We start from the raw sequence: 18,606 nt of genomic DNA, 5'->3' as shown, positions 1-18,606 counted from the left end.
GAAATATACGTAAAACTAGTTGTTTTGGAAAAATCGGTCAATAAGCGGGCGTTGTCCCAACACAAAAAATAATACTTAAATTTTTTACAATCTTATGCATGTAGATTCATAAATCAATTGTGTAAGATCATTTTTTTTTAATTTTAATAGTCAAAACTTGTAGTTTGTCCAAATGATGTATAAAATTTGATTTTTCCAAAGATTAATGGTTTTTCGTGGCCTTTCACATTCAACTTTGAGATATTCCATAATATTTTTTGCATGAATGATACATCGGCGTTTCTTATAAGTTAATAATGTATTTGTAAATTGATAACGCTTATTTTACTTTTAAATTGAATATGATTAGCCGATCAGTCACTGCTTTGTTATACTATTAAACATTATTTTGTGAGTAATATTTATATATTTCAATTTTTTTTTTACTTTTATAGACTAAAAAAACTTAGCATATTGTAATTTTAATAGTACAACTAAATTGTTAGATATTATATTTATTTTGTTACATTATGCATTTATTTTATATTATTAAGGTATATTTTAAGAATTAAAAAAGCGTTGAATTTAAATAATAGTACCCGGAGAAAGGGTATCATTTTTATGTAACCTATAATATTTTTTTCAATTATTTTTTACAAACACAATAGTTTGTGATATATTATAATCGAACTTATATACTATATAGCTTCTCTTATTTCTTTATATAATTAAATATGTATTTAAATTCAATGCTAGTAAGCTGGAAATGGGTAAATGCCGTGCTACGACAAAGTTAAAATTATTATTACTTCCTTCTTATGAAATTAAAATTAGTAGTTTATTTGTTTATATTATCTATCTTTTATTTATTATTTATATACGCGTATGGGCGAAAATTTATAAGCAATAAATTACAGTTAATATTTATACTCTCAATTATTATAGTCGATCGGCGTTCGCTCATTCTAGTTTACTATGTGGATTAGGCCTAATGGGGACACCACAATAAAAAAAACGCGCCTAGTGTAATACCTCATAAACGACATGAACGATGTAACTGTATGTCGTTTAATATTTAAAGGTGGTGTGGAAAATTACACAATACTATAATAATAGAATTTTTCAATAAAATATTTATTAAGTACCAATTAAATAATTATTTATTTCTATTGACAATACATATTGACGTTGTTTATGTATAGCAATACAATAGTTTTGAAAAATATATATTTTTTACTTGTTTAGTATTGTTAAAAATACAGTTTTCATAAAATTATGCTAAAACTTTATTAATGAAACAAACCTCAACAATCCGAAACAATTCAAACGTATGCGTTATATCATGCTACTTACTTTACCAAGCAATGAAGCGGGATGAGTAATTTTTTTTATTAAATTAATCATTGTAAATTACATAATACATACAATACAAATTTTAATGACTAGATTTATCTATCTCTTTAAGCTTAAGTTTGTGTCGAGACAGAGAGTAATACACATCGAAAAATGATATGTGGGTAATACAATATAGAAAAGTTTAAAATTAACGTTATAAGAAATTTGAGTGAACAGTTACATGATATACAATTTTAGATTATGATTACAATATTATAAAAACATCAAAAAAATAAATTAGAAAGTAGAAAAAAAATAAGATCAAAGGTAATATAGAGATGTAATCAATGGAATAAAATAGTTAGATTATTTTAGTCAGAAAAACAACCAGTGGTATATAATTTTTATAAGGATTTTTGGTACAACAGTAGACTTTTTTTTTATATATGAATATGGCATAAAGTTGAAATAAACCTGCCTTAAATAATTTACAAAATATTGCCCAAATGATTTTCGCGTGTATTTTATTGGAATATTATATAGTCTGCATTCCTTTTACCGTATGGTACGACTGACGGCTTGTACCTTTCTAACTATATTTTACACCTACATTTTAATATTTTTAATTTTCAAGGATGTTCAAAATCGTGGGAACATAAAAAAATTGTTTGAATTCTATAGAAATAATAGACTGAAGAAGAAGAAATACATTTAATTACCAAACACATTATTAACAAGTTCTAGGAACTCTCCCGATTATACGGTGAAAACTATGTCAACAATTTAAATAATAAATTAAAGAGCCTAATAATAATTTTATGTGAAACTAAATCTATTAACTCCAATGATATTCTATAATTCTATACTAAAAAGCAAGTCCCGATTTTTTGTCACTCATCAAATCCACATCATTCAACGTACCGTCATCAAATTTTTACTGTTATAACTGATAGTCTGCTGAAGGTTTTAGTTAGTATTTAATAAAAAATAAGTATACAATTTTTGAAAAATTACAAAACAGCTAATTTTTGGGGTCTCTCTGCAAGGTTTTTTTTTATCTTTTTTTCCTACAAATTAATACATAGTAGATTTAAATGTAATAATATTTAAAAGTTGTAGTATTGTATGGAAAACACCGATCACTTATTCTTTATATAAATTGCATTATCGAAAAACAATAATACTCTTATACTCGTACCAATAACACTAACTTTAATCCTGTACTAGAATATCTACTTACTTTATTATATTTATATTTAATTAATTAAGTATTACTTTATTGTGTAGTTGTATAAGTATTTTACTATAAACGAATTATGATATCCATGAACTCCGTATACGAGATGGCAGATACAAACTTATTGCTCAATTGGTCAGTTATTAGCTATTATTAATGTAATTTATTGTAACTATGTAACTGTAATTGATTTGACTGAATTAATAAATACAGTATAAATCGTTTATAAAAATCTTCAAGGGACCAAGGAAAATAGGTCATAATAAGTTATAACCGTTTATCATTATAACCAAAATGATGAAAAAAAATATTGTAACTTCAATATACATATAAAAAAAAACATTTATTTATTTATATTAATTAATTATATTATTATTTTAGAATTATTAATTAGATTTTATTTCAATATAACCAAAAACAACCGTCATAACATCCGTTTAGTCATTATACAGACATCATAATTATCATTACAAATTAGTACATACAATAAAGGAGTTTTGCAAGAACCTTTAATATAAAGTCATTACACCAAATATGTCATTTCAACCGGTGTGATTATAAACGGTTTCTAATGTAAATAAAAAATTTCGAAACATTTTATTCAAGCAGGATTATTTGAAGATCGTGGGATGCTAGTTTCAAAGTTATTCATCTCACTTCGATACAGGATAGTGGCGGTGGTGCACTGAAATACTGTGTTTTTAAAGCTGCAATGATTTAAATCGCACGTTTATACGTCATGATAATGGTTCTGAGATGAGTTTAGTTGAAAAAATGCATTAGCTGGCATATCTTCAAAAATGTCCGTTTGATGGTAGGCATTAGGATATAATTGTTTTTTTGTACGTAATAATAACAGTGAAACCATAATAAGTCTTATAAAATGCGGTTCACGGATTAAAATTGAGAAGGACTATTTTCGACAACATTTAAATTTACATTTTACAATTTGTTGCTTTTTTTTTAACGGTCTACTAAACGTTCGCTAAAGATTTGTCATCGTGATTTTCTAAGCCCCGTGATCGTTTATGTGGTATAAGATTTTCTCAAACACATTCAGACAAGCAAACGCCGCGGCCTGTCTTATGGAAGTTTAAAGCGTCTTGCCGTCTTCTTTTCGCTAATTCGCTTTCGAATAAAATAATCATAATAATACGTATTTGACTCGTCGTCTTATTCTCTAAACGTTAGCGTCGATATGGCGATGGCGCGTGCGCCGAGTCGAGTAAAATAAAATTGTTTCAAACATAAAAAAAAAAAAAAATGCATACAGAATGAATCGTCGGACGCTTGCAGTTATTTATAGACATGTGCTCCGCACCGGAGTTAAGTGATGTTTTTACATTTTACTCTTATTACACACGGCGCGCGTACAGCGGTATTGCCACAACGTAACATACAGCGTGCTCACAATATCCATAACTTTGTATGGTAAATATGGTTGTAGCCAACGACATCCTTTATCATCCTTTGTTGTTTGTTTCTTTATATTTATTTCGATTACTCCTCGTCATCCGAAATTAATTTAAAAAAAAAAAAAAAAATACCATGACTAATCAAAATTTATGTATAAGGTAACTAGTTCTATTCGTTTCGTCTGGCTTTGCACTGCAAACACTCTGTACTTACTTCACTGAACGAGTGTATATAATATATATATATACATCAACATGTACAAATATATATATTTAAACGTGTATATACTACAAACATATATACTTATATATATTATATATATATATATAAGTACATAATACATAATATAATAGGTATACACTATACTGGCATGTATTAATATTGTTATATGACTACGACGATGTCGACGACTAGTTGTGCTGGCTTGCAGTCACTCGGCGCTCGGCTTCTCGCGGTCCGTCCTCGTCGTCCGGCGGCTACTTTTTACAAAAAGTACGTAATTAAAACATAATATACTATATTATTTTACAATAGTTTTATTCTCTATTCAGACGGTACAACCATAATATTTAACGGACGCGGATTTCCCCTCGTGATTATGTGATTTTAACGTTTTTCTTACAATATTAAAATTGTCGCGTGCAACGATAACCGTATTTTAATAAAATAATTTTTTTTTACTTTCTAAACCTTATGCTATTCAGGTTCGAGGGGTGATAAACTATCGCATAAAAGTAGTTGTCGGACGAAGGCGCAAAGGATAGGAATTATGAATACCAATGACAGTCAGGGTAACAACAACAGCAGCGGCAGTGGCGGCGGCGGTGGAAATAATAATTTCCGGAAGAACAAACGGATAACAGCAAATAACTCGTCGAATCCGAAAACCAAAAAACAATTGGAAAACGAGTTGAACCGCCAAAGGAGCTTTTTCGTCAACTGTGGCCCTCAAAATCCGTCTGCTACACGCCACAATAACACACATGAGGTACCTGAAGTACTTATAATATACCTACTTAATATTATCCGAGCGAACGATATCGAAAACGTTTGATAAAACTGTACTTAACTCGAGAAGATAAGAATATGTAACGATCTCTACATGTAATAATATATGATTATTTATTGATATCATTTGAATGCACTTTCCATTAATATAATACTATCAATTTACTCTCTTGCAAAATGTAATATATTATTATGCATTAATATTTATGTTTATAGGGATTAAACACAGTACAGAATGTTTTGCAATTCAATTTTATAATACTGTTCATGTATATATGCGAACAATTTATTATTATTTTATTAATATTTGTCTTCTGTGTTGGTTAGGGAGGCTATCTAAATAGGAGTAATAGCAGTGTTTTAGGACAAAAGAAACCTACGCTTGCAATCTATCGTCCGCCGAGTATGTATAGACGTATAGTATATTAATGTTATATAGTATAGTATAATAATATATATAATATACATAAATGTTTAATAAATTATATTTGTCGTACCAAGCGTACTGTAAGATTGCAGTACGAATTTATAAACGAGTTTCAAATTTTTTATTTTGTGCTGCGTGACTTTAAATTTATATTTTGTTCTACCATTATTATTATGACTAACAAATTGATCCATTTAATTGGAACTTCTATTGTCATGTTTGCTTCAATTTGACATGCTACATTATGAATCATATTATGAAACTTTTGTTTTATTTAAATAACACTCACTAAATGTACTTATTATTTTACACGTGCAGTCTGTGTAGTGGCTAGTATGTATGTAGATATTAATTATTTTAAACATTCACTCGCTATATAACAATACAAACATATTTTACAGAGTGGTTGTTTTAAATTTAAGCTCTTATTATGTTACTAATTAATTAATTTTACATAGATATTTAAATAATTTAAATTGTTTTTGGAATATCTGATGATACACGTCTTATAAACAACATTTTTAATGATGTTTCATAAATATTATTCAGTCAAGATTCATGTATAGGTACTTTCAATTAAAATAGGAGATAACCAATTATATTATGAGTACCTATTCTGTTAGATTTCTTCTTTAGATAATAATAAAATCTGAAATGTTGCATCTATAGTTTGTTAACAAGTTGTATTCATTTTTATTATAACGTTTTATAAGCTATTTTAACTTTATAATACAATTAATGATTTAGGATTATCAAAAATATCTCTAAAAAAGAGTAATTTAATAACACAAATTTTAAACAAAAAATAGAATTTCCATCTCACATGAAATGATGTATAGAAATTAATAACAAAAAATCCAGAACAAATAATGCAATATGGGATTCATTAAAATTTAAGCGCTGTTTTTAATTTTATTTATAGTGTATGGAAATAGGCAAGCGTGCTTTATCACCGATTTTAGACTTCGTGGTCACAAATATTTTAGATAAAAAAGAAGTTATGTTTATTAAAACAATCATTAACCAAAAACGAATAGATAACATAAAAAAGTATTATATAATTAATATTTAGGACCTTAACCTTCGCTGCTTAATGCTTATTTACCTAATGTGTTTGGGTGTTTAGCATGAAGTCCATTTTATTAAATGCGTGAATTTGGCATGACATAGGTGTTCGAGGTGACATAAATAATAACAGTGATAATGTGTATGTAGCCAACGGACCGCAGAAATCAAAAGAAGCATCAGACATATCTGAAGACTGCAGTAAGCTGAATGTTCACGCCAAAGAGTTTTCCTTAGAACGTTCCAATACAGCTCCTCAATCCATTTCGAATGGTGCGAAACAGGAGTAAGTTTTGTTTTGTGTAATAAAATTAATCTGCAAATACATAATATTATAATTTATAGTAGCTATATATATACATGTATGCTTATTGTTTATATTATATAGTTAACGATAATTAGGTTGATATATATTTAAAATTCTAATTATAAAATTATTATATTTTCGAAAATTGTGATTCATAATATATTTACTAAACATAATTTGATCTTCGTTCCAAGTGTATGTAAAAAGTTTTAACAAATGATAATTTTTAGTACTTTTATTCACTTATATTTTAAAATATTTATACTTTTTTAAATATCATTAACGAATATAAAATTATCTGAAATATTGATTATAATTACCTATATACATATTATATTGGTTCATTATCTACACAGTACATCATTACACGTATATTAGGTACATTATAATAGATCACAAACGATTTATTATTTTTGTTGACTGCAATGTATATCTGTACTAGGTATACTGTGTTCATTAAATTAAATTGAAATTTGTCGTCATTGACCTGATAAAATCCTTCATATATACATCTTGTAAGAGTTAAAAGCATACTTATTCAGTACCTAACTATTAGAAATAATTTAATATTCTAACGAGCAATGAACATGCAATACATATTAATTATTATTATTTTACACTTATTATTTTTTCTATGACTGTTCAAAAAGTTTGATAAATACTTTAAATAATAATATTGTAATAATCTTTTCAGAGGAACTCGACAACATGTTAATACGGTATTGTCAAGATCGAGGACATTTTATACAAACGATACTAAACCAAATAGCCAAAAGAAAAGTTACGATTATAAGAATAATTTCGCATACAAGAATAATAGTCAACAAATGAAGTACAATATACAACAAAAAGACATTCAGGTAATTCTAAATTAACTAAATGGCTATTGATGTGGACTTTTTGAATAGTAATCACAAGAATGATGTGTGTAAATAATTATTTAAGAACGATTTTAGGGTCCAAAAGTGCAATTCAAAGAGTCTAAACAAAAATCAAAACCTATAATGAACGATCAACCAAATAAATATGTGGTGGATCCAAAAAATGACTTCAGTCTCAGAAGATCAAAAACCTATAACGGTCCAGACAGTAAATACTATCATAATACTTCCGAAGAAACACGTACTTCGTGGAAATGTCAACCTTACGAATTTTCTGCCAAAGACTTAAATTGTTTTCCTGAAGACATAAATGATATGGCCAAACGTATTGTTCAAGGTATACAGTTAAATATATAATTTCTTTTCAATAATGTATTACGCACCAATTTGATCTTAGACGTTATTTACATTTTGAAACAATAATTATTATTGTTCCATACAATATTATGTAAATATGTTTAGCCTTAATAATTTAAGTTTGGACATAGGACGCACACAAATATCATTAATTATATTTCCTATTGTAGATACGAAAAATTCGCCAACAAAAGACTTAATGCTTTTGGCATTGAAAATAATTGAACACGTGGTTAACAACCAAGATGCTATGAAGCCTTCGGTTAATTTATCCCTTTACATAATTGAGGTGATTTTTTTTGTAACGTCGTCCTGACAAGTATTAGCAATTCTTATTAATTTTAAGAATTTAACATTGTAATAGAGAGATACAAGAGACACTTACGTGAATATGATCATTAATACCATACAATTGTGGTTCGTAAAACGAGAGAAACTCTTACAACCACCCAGATTTTTTTTATACGCGACATTCGTACTTCAAATGTACAAAGGAGTGAGTAAAACTTAAATAATTTAAAAACGTTATTATCAATTTATAAAAAATTAACATAGGTACTTATTTGTCGCGTTTGCATACTATTTGCATATTATCAAAATAGTACAATATTAATGTATACTATACTATAATATAGTTTGTACATTATATTATATGATGTGTTTTACTATGTTTGACTAAGACTACCTAGTTGAACATAATGATTATTATTTATATGATAGATATAATTTATTAATGTTTATTAATTATTGCTGACGTGATATGGAATAATAGTTGAATTTATGTTACTATTTTTGTTTGTTTGTTTATTTTAATTAAACAATGTTTGTCCAAAAAGCAAAATAGCTTCTATGATAACTATCACTTGATTTATAATTATTATTCCATTGTATTTGTTCATGAATGAAAATAACCATAATATAAGTGGGAATATTACCAAATCGATATAAATCAATCTAATAAAAAATAAATATAATTATTAAATGCTATACGCATGCTGTACTTTGACTTATTGATTGTAACTTATACAATAACTAACTTGATTTGTGTTTAATGTGTTTGCAGATGAAGCAGAATAAAGTGTTGTCAAACAGGATGGAGAAAGAAGTATATTCTCGAAAACAAGCTCTACTTATGTTATTGTTTAAAATTTGTGAACACTGTTTAACGCCTAGCAAGGAGAAGAACACGATTGAAGAAGTAATAAAAGTTTCAAAAACGTAATTAACCAAATAATTGTTAACACCATTTAAACGAATATTAATAGGTATTTAATAATAACATAAGTAGTACTATACCCGATAAATAAGGCAAAAAAAAAAAAATAGATAAATATAATATTTTACAATAAATACAGCTTTTATTGTAAACATGTATTATTACAGTAGTTTAAGTACTTAACAATATTATAACATACTAGTCAAAGAAATTAGTTAAAATGATTTGAAAAATACTTGAATATTTGTGAATATCGATTAAAATGAAATGATAAATATTATTAACAAATACTAACTAGATAGTTATAGTACTTATCTATTGTCTATTATCAGTATTATCATATTAAATATTTCATAGCATTCATAATAATTTTTTTAGGTATTGTCAGTTATAATGTAGGTGATAAAATACTATTTAATTTAAATTTAATATTTTTAAATTTTCAAGTAATCATTTATTATTTATTATTCTTAATATAAAAGATAAATTATGAATAATGAACTGAATTATATATTTATAATGAAATATAATACTTTTATAAATATATATTTTTGATGTAATAAATAAAAATAAATTCGAACTACTATAGTTATTTTAAGTCAATGTTGATAACGTTAAACTATAAGTTAACAATATGTTAACAAACAATATATTTAAGTGTACATGTATGAAATTAATATGAAGAAAATATTAACTTAACTCAGTTAAAAGAAGATCTTTTATTTTTGCTAATTTATCGTCAGGTTTACGTATCACGTATACTGATTCTGTAATTTTTAATTTTCTTATTGCACACTATCAGTCGTAGTGATTAAGGAAATTAGAATTTCGTGTCAACTAAATAATTATTAATTCAAGGAATATTATTTATATTATGTTTATATAAATTTAAAAATAAGAATCGTATATATTATAGTGATTAAATCAGAATTATAAAGTGATTTGTGTTAACTATAGTTATAATTTATAGACATATTGTGTAAACACTATTTCAGCTTAAAAACATTACTTTTTAAATTATTGGAATTTGTTATTTTCTTACGACAGAAAACATCAGTTATAAAATTAATTAATTAACTAATTGGTTAAGTAAAAAGTTTGAAAGAAGTTACTTTGCAACTTAGATTTTTGCACGTATTCAGTAATTAGTTCAAGATATCGAATAATTTAAAATGTTGTTCGTTTCAGATCGAATGCCTGTTTAACATCGTGAACGGCATTGGAAGAGACCTGGAACAAGAGGTGCCCGACACATTGAAACAACTGTATGTATCCATTCGGGACGTTCTGCTGACTCAAGACTGTACAGCATCCGTGAAAAAGACCCTACTGCATTTGATCGAATTGAGAGCGTCGCAGTGGGCACTTCCGCCTTGCACGGTGCATTATTACAGTTCGAAAACCAACATTTAGCGTCTTATATATTTTACCACCTAGACCACGCGGTCGATATTATATTGTTATTATTACAATATTATAATAAACAATAATATATAATATTTACAATTGTGATAGTTCTGGAAAACAACACTTTGTACATTATTTATTGTGTTTCTTCTACATCATTTATACACATTACATATTAGGCATATCTATATTTTTTACAAACCGAATTATTTTTTATTTAAATTAATATCACTTTTTTCATTACTAAGTATTCTACCACGTGACATGTTTTTTTTTAAATTAAGTATAAAATAATAATATTCAATTAAAGATTTTGGGAACGGAAAAACGTATATAATAATATAATAATATATTATGTATACTATGTATGTGGTAGGTATATTACCCCGTAGTCATGAATATTATTCAGATTAATTAAAATGTGGATATCCGAATGATTTACAAACTACAATGTTTGTGATTAACTCAAATATTATTTCATATAGTGGAAAGTAGAACAAATTTATGCGTTTGTTAATATTATGTTATTATGTATTGCGATTATTTGAAAAGTTTTTAATAATTTTACACAAAACGGTGTTTTAACTTTCTTTAGGATAAAGATTTTTTTAGTTAATAGAACTTTACGTTAGTCGTATGCGTCTATTATTGTTACTTCATTCCTAGTCATATTAAATATAAGATCGCGGTTTTTGTTATTTTTTTTTTTTTTATACCATTTTTCTAACCGATATTTTTTACGGAACTGTCTGTTTACATTTTAATAAAATGGGTATTCTTAACAACTACCTACCAAATTAAAAACTATACAGAATAATAAATATTTTTGTACAATATGGTATTGTCTATATATTTATTTATACTTTATAATGTTAAAATGTGAAATATATTGTTGTATAACATAAATAGCTAATAAGCACATTTAACGCTTGTGAAACTGAGTACGTTGTTATAAAAATACATTAAATACCTATTGTATTAAAATAATTGAAGCGAAATTACAATAAATGTGTATTGAATAGTATTTTTTATTGTTGAACTTAATGCAATTTTTTTATAGTTTCCATTTTTAAACGGTGGTTAATACGATAGTAAAATATTAAAACTGTAATAGGAAACAGATTAGTAAACTGCGTCAGTTTATTCGAAAATAAAAAAATCTTAAACTTAAAGGTATTTTACGTGACCAGTTTTTTGAATTAAAAATATGTATTATGTCACATATATTGCTGGAAAAACTTTCATGTCTCATAGAGTGAGTGAATCTATTTCAATAATGTCATTGAAATCATGCTGTATAAAAATGAATATAATAAAAGTAATTACTAATTTATATAATTAATATAATTTTATAAATAATTATAATATTCGTAATTTTGTTCGATTTAAGTATTCCTCGGTTATTTAATTAATGTTCTAATAATAATTAAAATTGGCTAGTTTCGCTATTAATTTTAGTCATTTTATATTTTATATTATTTGGTCATAGCTGCATTGCCTAACTAAATTAGTCACTGTGAATAATATTGATAAAGAAATTATACACTTTTGGCTCAAACAGAAATTATTCAGACTAACAGACTGTTTGTACTCAGCATTGTTTTTCATATAAAATGTATACATTGGTTAGGTTATCAAAAACGCAATAAATAAAACATCAATCGATTCATTATATTATTGTGTGTATTGTATTATATTAAACACATGAAAATATATAATAAAATATATATTAAATACATTTTAAACGTTTAAATAATTTAGACGTTTTACCGTGTTTGAAAAATATTTTGCCATACAAAGTATTTGTCGACAATTATTATCATAATTTAAATTACTTAAAATATAAATAACTAATTACTAAATGATATAAATAAATATTTCATTAGGGTTATCGATTGCGATGTGAACCCGTAAGGCTTACAATATTATATACAAACAATTGAAACCTTTACATCATAGTATTATAGTCGTCGAACGAGTGAGTAGGTTCTACTGAAATATTGATTTGCACACATGGTATTTACAGTATAATAAAAAATAATAAATGGATACTCTATGTTTTAATTTTTTGAATTTTGAATTTTCAACAATTTTTAGGAACTAAAATTATACGATTCGTTACGCATTTTTGTTTCATTCCACAATATAGTTGAGCTTTCAGACGAAATCGGAATTTCTAAGCCAATATTTACATACACGATAAATAAATAAACATACTTATACTTAATACTATGTATACGTTTGTATACGCGACTTAATACTCGTTTTGGTGTGAACTTCGTTTTAAAACTCATTATACACACATTACACGAAAAATAATAATAATATAAAATTATGAACTAAATTTATGGATTTTATCTAATGTCTTCTTTGGATAAGTCTAAGTCTTCTTCAACGATCGGGCTGTCGTCGGTCATCGCAGGCACGATTCTCTCTTCTATTAGCATTGCCCGTCCACTAGACTGTTGCGCTTGCTCGTCCGAATGGTCGTTTCTGAACGTAAGCGGAATGTACCTCTTAGGACTTTCGTCCAGTTGAACGTTGACAACTTGTTCGGACGTTTTGTTGTCGTTGAACAAAAACCTGGAAACATATGCCCAATAACGATATTAAAGTCAGTTAGTTATTATTATTATTATTCTGTATGCATTTTTAATCGTCATCTATATTAATATAAGATAATATTTGCAAGCCTACACATAAACGAGTTGAAAAGTTAAAGTTAAGTTAAAAGTTTAGTTAATTTTAACTTTTTAACTTAACTTTTTTAAATTTAATTTTCATTAACTTAATTTTTAACTTAATTGATGTTTATTGATATTAACTTAATAAATAACGAGTTATATTTAATAAAATCTAAGTTACGTTATTTTATAAATAATTAAATTATAAATAAACCTAACCTAACGCTAACGCTAACATATAAAAAAATAACTTTTTTTTGACTTTTAACTTATTAAAAAGTTAAAAAAATATATATATACACTTTTAACTTAACTGAGTTAACCAAAAATTTTATTAACTTTTAACTTTTAACTTTTTCTTATTGGTGCATATTAACTTAACTTAACTAAGTTAAAAAAAAATCATTAACTTGCCCAGCCTTGAATATTTGAGTGTGGGTGTGTATGAAAGCGATCTACAGTCAAGACTTTCCCACCCACGTTACGAAATTATTATTTTTAAAAAACTCTATAAAATGGAATTATAGTAAATCGCTTTGTTTTAAAATGTGTTTAGAAACTGGGAATTTAGCGAACTTTCAGAGTTGTTTTCCTCGACTTGTTTATCATTAACATAATTAATTTATAATTTGTATTTAGTACAGGTACTGACCTCGGGAAGTTCTTGAGCGCGCGTTGCGCACGTTCCTTAGTCGGCCACATGAACGGCGAGAACGCCATTCGGGCGTACCTCTCGGCTTGTTCTATCATGTTCATGAGTTTTTGCGGCAACAGGTGGACAATGAAGGACCGTTCGGTCGCGGTCGTAGACGACGCGTTGCCTACGTTCTGGTGCGTTGGTAACGACGACGACGAAAACGACGATGTCCCGTTTCCTGCACCACTGGTAATGGCGGCGGCGGAACTTCCGTCCGGCATCCGGTACATCCGGAACCGGCTCTTTGGCCGCAGTACGGGTTCGCGGATCTCACCGGCCGTACCGTTTCCGGCACCCGCTCTGCTGCCGGTCACCTGCACCACCTCGTCGTACGGAAACTGATCTTCCGATTCCGTGGCGGGACGGACGGTCGGTGCACCGCCAACGGCGCCGCCGCCACTACCGGTGGTGACCGTTCTGTTTGCAGTCACCCGACCGCCGGCCCCGTTGGCCGAGAACCCGCGGCCCGACTGTTCGCGCCTGTCCGACGACGGGTCCAGGCTGTTACCGGCCGGCCCCGCCTCGATGTCCACCAACGGCATCCACGGCACGTTCATGTACTCCTTGATGCCTACGCCCAGCGTAGCGCTCAGCCCTGCCGATCCTGCCGCGGCGGCCAGGTCACCCGGAGCGGTCAGGTCTACGTCGCCGCCACTGCCGCCGGCCGACAGGTGCGCGGTGGACGTGTCGTTGATGTGCTGTTGGCCGTACTCCTCCGATTGGCCGCCGTGCATCAAGTCCGTCTTATCGCTGATGTCACCGCCCTAGAAACGATTGGCAGTTTAGTGATGATAACCATATACTATGGGTAGGTAGTATATTATACGTTCAGTCAATTTTTTAGGCAACCGACAACCATTCGATTTAAATAACGGTGTTTCGAAAATTATAATATACTGATGATTTGGTTAATAAGGAACCCACAACCAGCCTTTCTGCAAAGTTTCAAAACTTTCCGATTTAATTCCAGTAAAAATCGTTAAATGATTGGACTAAAATATATATTGATGAAATAATATCATCATCTCACTCTTTGTCATCTATAATTATAGTTTTTTGACCACTGCTTTTTTTTATAAACCGTGACGGTCGCCGAGTGCCAAGATCAACTGCATGGTAAGATTTATTATATGACGTGTAAGATGACGGGTCGCTGTAAATCGCGTCTCGTTCTCGATTGTTAACGTAAGTTTTAAGTTAAATATTACAATGACTATGGATGTTTTCGAAAAATTAGTGTTTTCGTTCCATTTTTCAGATTTATCATTACCGGTATAATTATTTTCAAATGTTTTGTTTGGCCATTTAGAATAAATGAATGTTAATTTAAATTTGAAGTATACGTTGTTGCGTGTTATTAGTTTTTAAGGACATGCCTAATATCTTAAACTTGTTTTGATGATTTAAAAAAAAAATTGCTATACCCTACAGCAATCAGTAGTAGGTAAATACAGGAAATATCACGAATACCTGGAGGGAGACAAATGATGACGATAACTTGAAAAATCTTAAAACAATCATAAAACTATAATAATAATAATTGTCTTTGTTTTCTTACGTTGATCTGTAGCATCAGTTCAGGCAGGTTGCAATCGCCTGGGTATAGAGGTAACACAATGGGCACTTCCGACTGCATAACCAGTCCTCTCTGGCAAACGGATTGACTGCACATAATTTAAAACAACGTTAAACAACGAAGAATCATAAATTATATTGTATTAAATTCTTTAGAGAAAAAAAATCAAATATTGATTAATATTCAATATTTTGAACTCAAAACTAACAAATAACCTTAAGACACTTATTATAGTCAAAGCGAGTTGACTAGTTTACCACCTTGAAGATAATTGTCTTAGGACAATTGACTGTTTAATGCTTATAAAATATTTTTTTGTGGATTTGCGTACTTATTAGTGAGCATTCGAGTTTTCAAAATAACTTTTTATTACAATGATTTATAACATACACATTATTATATTCTATAGATAGATGTGATGTTGTTGTTTATTACCTATTGCCATAACTGTCGGTAAGTATAAATTTGTCGATGCTCCACTTGGAAAGCCCATTCGACAGCCATCCTTTGTAAGCCGTGTACGTGATCTGAACTCGGCTAAAGCCCTGTAATGCGGGATGTGGCACGATGATCTTCTTCATGGTCTCGCCAACCGATAGCGCCGCGTCGTCTTTGCTACGACAATTACAATTTATAAGAATATTATTACTGATCATTTGAAGTGTAAAAATATTGAAAGCATCAAAAGTATTCTTAGTAAGTGTATCTTGATGTACCATTATACGTTTTACCCTTTCTTTTTTATTTTAAATAGGTTCTCAAAAACGGATACTACTAGGAAAAAAAAGGATAAGGTCTTAGATCATATACTAGTGAGCATGCTTAAAATAACTTATCAGGTATCAGTTGTCATAAACCACCAGCTTATTCTGGAAATATGTATTTATGTTCACATACTGTGAAATTTTGAAGATGATGGAAATAATATGAGATCAAATCCGGTATAAGAGCCAATATACGCATATTTAAAGCCATAGTATACGATAAATTTAATCAAAATGTATGAAACTTCATATTGTGGTGTTTGCCACTGATATTTTACATTTGCAACTTATGGAAATATATGAGGTTCATAGGTGGTAAATCGTAAAACCATAAATGTTATCGATTTTTTTTCTTTTTTATATTTATTTATTTTTTTAAAATTATTATTGCGTGAATAGAAGGAAACGCATGTTATTATATACAACATTTATTTATCGGACGTTAGTACTTACTTTGTGATGGTAAATGTTTCATTTATATCGAGTTGACCAAACAGAACGATTTGTATTTTGCCGTAGCTGACCACAGGCAACGCACTAGGAGAGTTGTGGATTTTGACTATGTATTGGTGTGCTATAATAGTTGTGAGGAAATAAAAGAAAAGAAGTATTTTGATGAATAATTTAAACAATTTAATTCATGATAGTTTATTATAATATGTCAGCGTTTTTAAAAAATCAAACAATTCAAAGTCAATGTTACTATCATAGTCTTTAAAGAATTGTATTTTCGCGTTATCAGTACTCGAAAGTGACAGCAGTCTAGACTCTAGAGTATTTGTGATCTCTTCAATCACCATATTGCACTGTAGGCAGAGTAGGAACAGCTTAACTCGTCCCGCATTTCAAAAAAATCTTTTAGGAACTTGTTTTCAATAAATTTAGCGATGTATCATGTATGTATAAATAAATGAAATTATTAAATTAATTATTTTATCAAAACTGTATTTACAACACATGAATTCTAAAAAATTAACTAAATCAAATAATCTACAAATCATAAAACAATAAAAAAAACCTTAACATCGGTATAGAATTATCACGCGATATTATGATTCAACATAATATTATACATTTTTAATAATAATGTAAGAGCATAAATAATATGTTTCGTAGCTTCCTACATATTATGTAAAAAATATATTTTTTTTATATCTAGTAAAGTTGCAAGTTACAGTTTTTTCGCTATGAACATTAATAGTATAATCAAACATGTTATTTTAAATATCGATTGGTCTCTTAAGTATTTTTAGCTTTGTCTGTACAACAAAATTATTATAAAAAATATTCCATTTTGTACAGGTTCGTTAGAAATTTTTATAAATTATAAGAATTTCAGGTCAGTAATTAAATGAGGACGATCGTTTCGCATATAAACATAAAAATAAGAAGACCTTCTAACTTTTGTACCGAAACCGAACTGGTTAGCGTACCTGCAGTGTAGTACATTTCACCATTAAATCGAAATCATCATTAACCAAACATATCAAATCTAAAACGGACATTTCGAGTTTTTTAAACAGTCTTGGAGACAGTGTATAAAATACTTCCATATTGTTATTTCTTCTATTTTATGCGTTTAATATTCAAACACATAATAACGTAATAATAACTGTGAATTAAAAACAAACACTTTTTAATGTAATAATATTATAACATACTTATCCTTTATATAACAAATCTAAACCGACGAGGATAATATTACAGTTTTATAATCTCTCGCATCTCCATGTACAACCCGTCTGTTATGTTGTAGACGCGAGATTCGTTTAACGAATACTCGTCATTAGTGGGTGTCCGAAATTATTATATTATTATAACGCTCAAAATAAACACGTGATGCCGTCGCGGTTGTCGATAATACTGATGTTTAGCTCGGATCGTATCACGTCGAAACACGATTTCTTTAGTCATGCTATGTTTATTATATTGATATATCGATCATTTTTTACTGGCGTAGAATAACACGATTGGATATTTCTATATCAATATCTCAATCATATGTTATTATAATATTATATTAATCAATCACACGTCACACAGTACAACGACGCATACTTGACCTTTTACACACACGATTCGCCTATATTTGGCTGCGGCCCTAAAGCATGTATAGTTATTTCACCACAATATTATAATTACTATTAGTACGATATTTCGGTGCTATTGTTGTTGCTATTGGTATACGTAATGACCGCGGTTGTGGTATATTGGTAATGTATATCGTGGTGGTTGTCCAATTCGCAAAGG

General features: G+C 28.7%; 2 protein-coding genes across 5 annotated transcripts in view; one reads left to right on the top strand and one right to left on the bottom strand.

Moving 5' to 3' along the window:
* Positions 1-4,291: 4,291 nt before the first annotated feature.
* On the top strand, positions 4,292-11,471 carry LOC114131723 (asparagine-rich protein). 4 transcript variants are annotated; one of them, XM_027997020.2, is made up of 10 exons: positions 4,292-4,459; positions 4,672-4,955; positions 5,303-5,378; positions 6,573-6,753; positions 7,469-7,634; positions 7,731-7,992; positions 8,183-8,301; positions 8,377-8,508; positions 9,076-9,230; positions 10,417-10,584. In XM_027997020.2, the coding sequence occupies exons 2-10, from the start codon at positions 4,737-4,739 to the stop codon at positions 10,439-10,441; spliced, it is 1,335 nt and encodes a 444-aa protein (XP_027852821.2). In that variant the 5' UTR covers positions 4,292-4,459; positions 4,672-4,736; the 3' UTR covers positions 10,442-10,584. The 4 variants fall into 4 exon arrangements, with proteins under 4 accessions (XP_027852821.2, XP_027852820.2, XP_027852819.2 ...); XM_027997019.2 differs by having other exon boundaries at positions 4,293-4,459; positions 6,618-6,753; positions 9,076-9,210; positions 10,417-11,471; XM_027997018.2 differs by having other exon boundaries at positions 4,293-4,459; positions 9,076-9,210; positions 10,417-11,471.
* An 814-nt stretch (positions 11,472-12,285) lies between these two features.
* Positions 12,286-18,606, bottom strand: part of LOC114131722 (uncharacterized) — a 41,340-nt gene continuing 35,019 nt past the window's right edge. The window contains exons 8-12 of the mRNA XM_027997017.2: positions 16,810-16,930; positions 16,028-16,207; positions 15,575-15,680; positions 13,972-14,780; positions 12,286-13,218 (exon numbers count right to left, since the gene is read on the bottom strand). Of these exons, the coding sequence (XP_027852818.2) occupies positions 12,990-13,218; positions 13,972-14,780; positions 15,575-15,680; positions 16,028-16,207; positions 16,810-16,930 (1,445 nt within the window). The 3' untranslated portion in view covers positions 12,286-12,989. The remainder of the gene's footprint in view (positions 13,219-13,971; positions 14,781-15,574; positions 15,681-16,027; positions 16,208-16,809; positions 16,931-18,606) is intronic.

Source organism: Aphis gossypii, chromosome 1 (assembly GCF_020184175.1).
Source record: "Aphis gossypii isolate Hap1 chromosome 1, ASM2018417v2, whole genome shotgun sequence".
Taxonomy (NCBI): Eukaryota; Metazoa; Arthropoda; class Insecta; order Hemiptera; family Aphididae; genus Aphis; species Aphis gossypii.
This window is presented reverse-complemented; position numbering and strand designations above follow the sequence as displayed.

Bases quoted from the DNA above. Each gene is read 5' to 3' on its own strand.
- LOC114131723 (XM_027997018.2), top strand. From the start codon at position 4,737: ATGAATACCAATGACAGTCAGGGTAACAACAACAGCAGCGGCAGTGGC. The intron at 4,956-5,302 runs GTACCTGAAGTA...TGTGTTGGTTAG, and splicing joins GCCACAATAACACACATGAG to GGAGGCTATCTAAATAGGAG. The intron at 6,754-7,468 runs GTAAGTTTTGTT...TAATCTTTTCAG, and splicing joins TCGAATGGTGCGAAACAGGA to AGGAACTCGACAACATGTTA.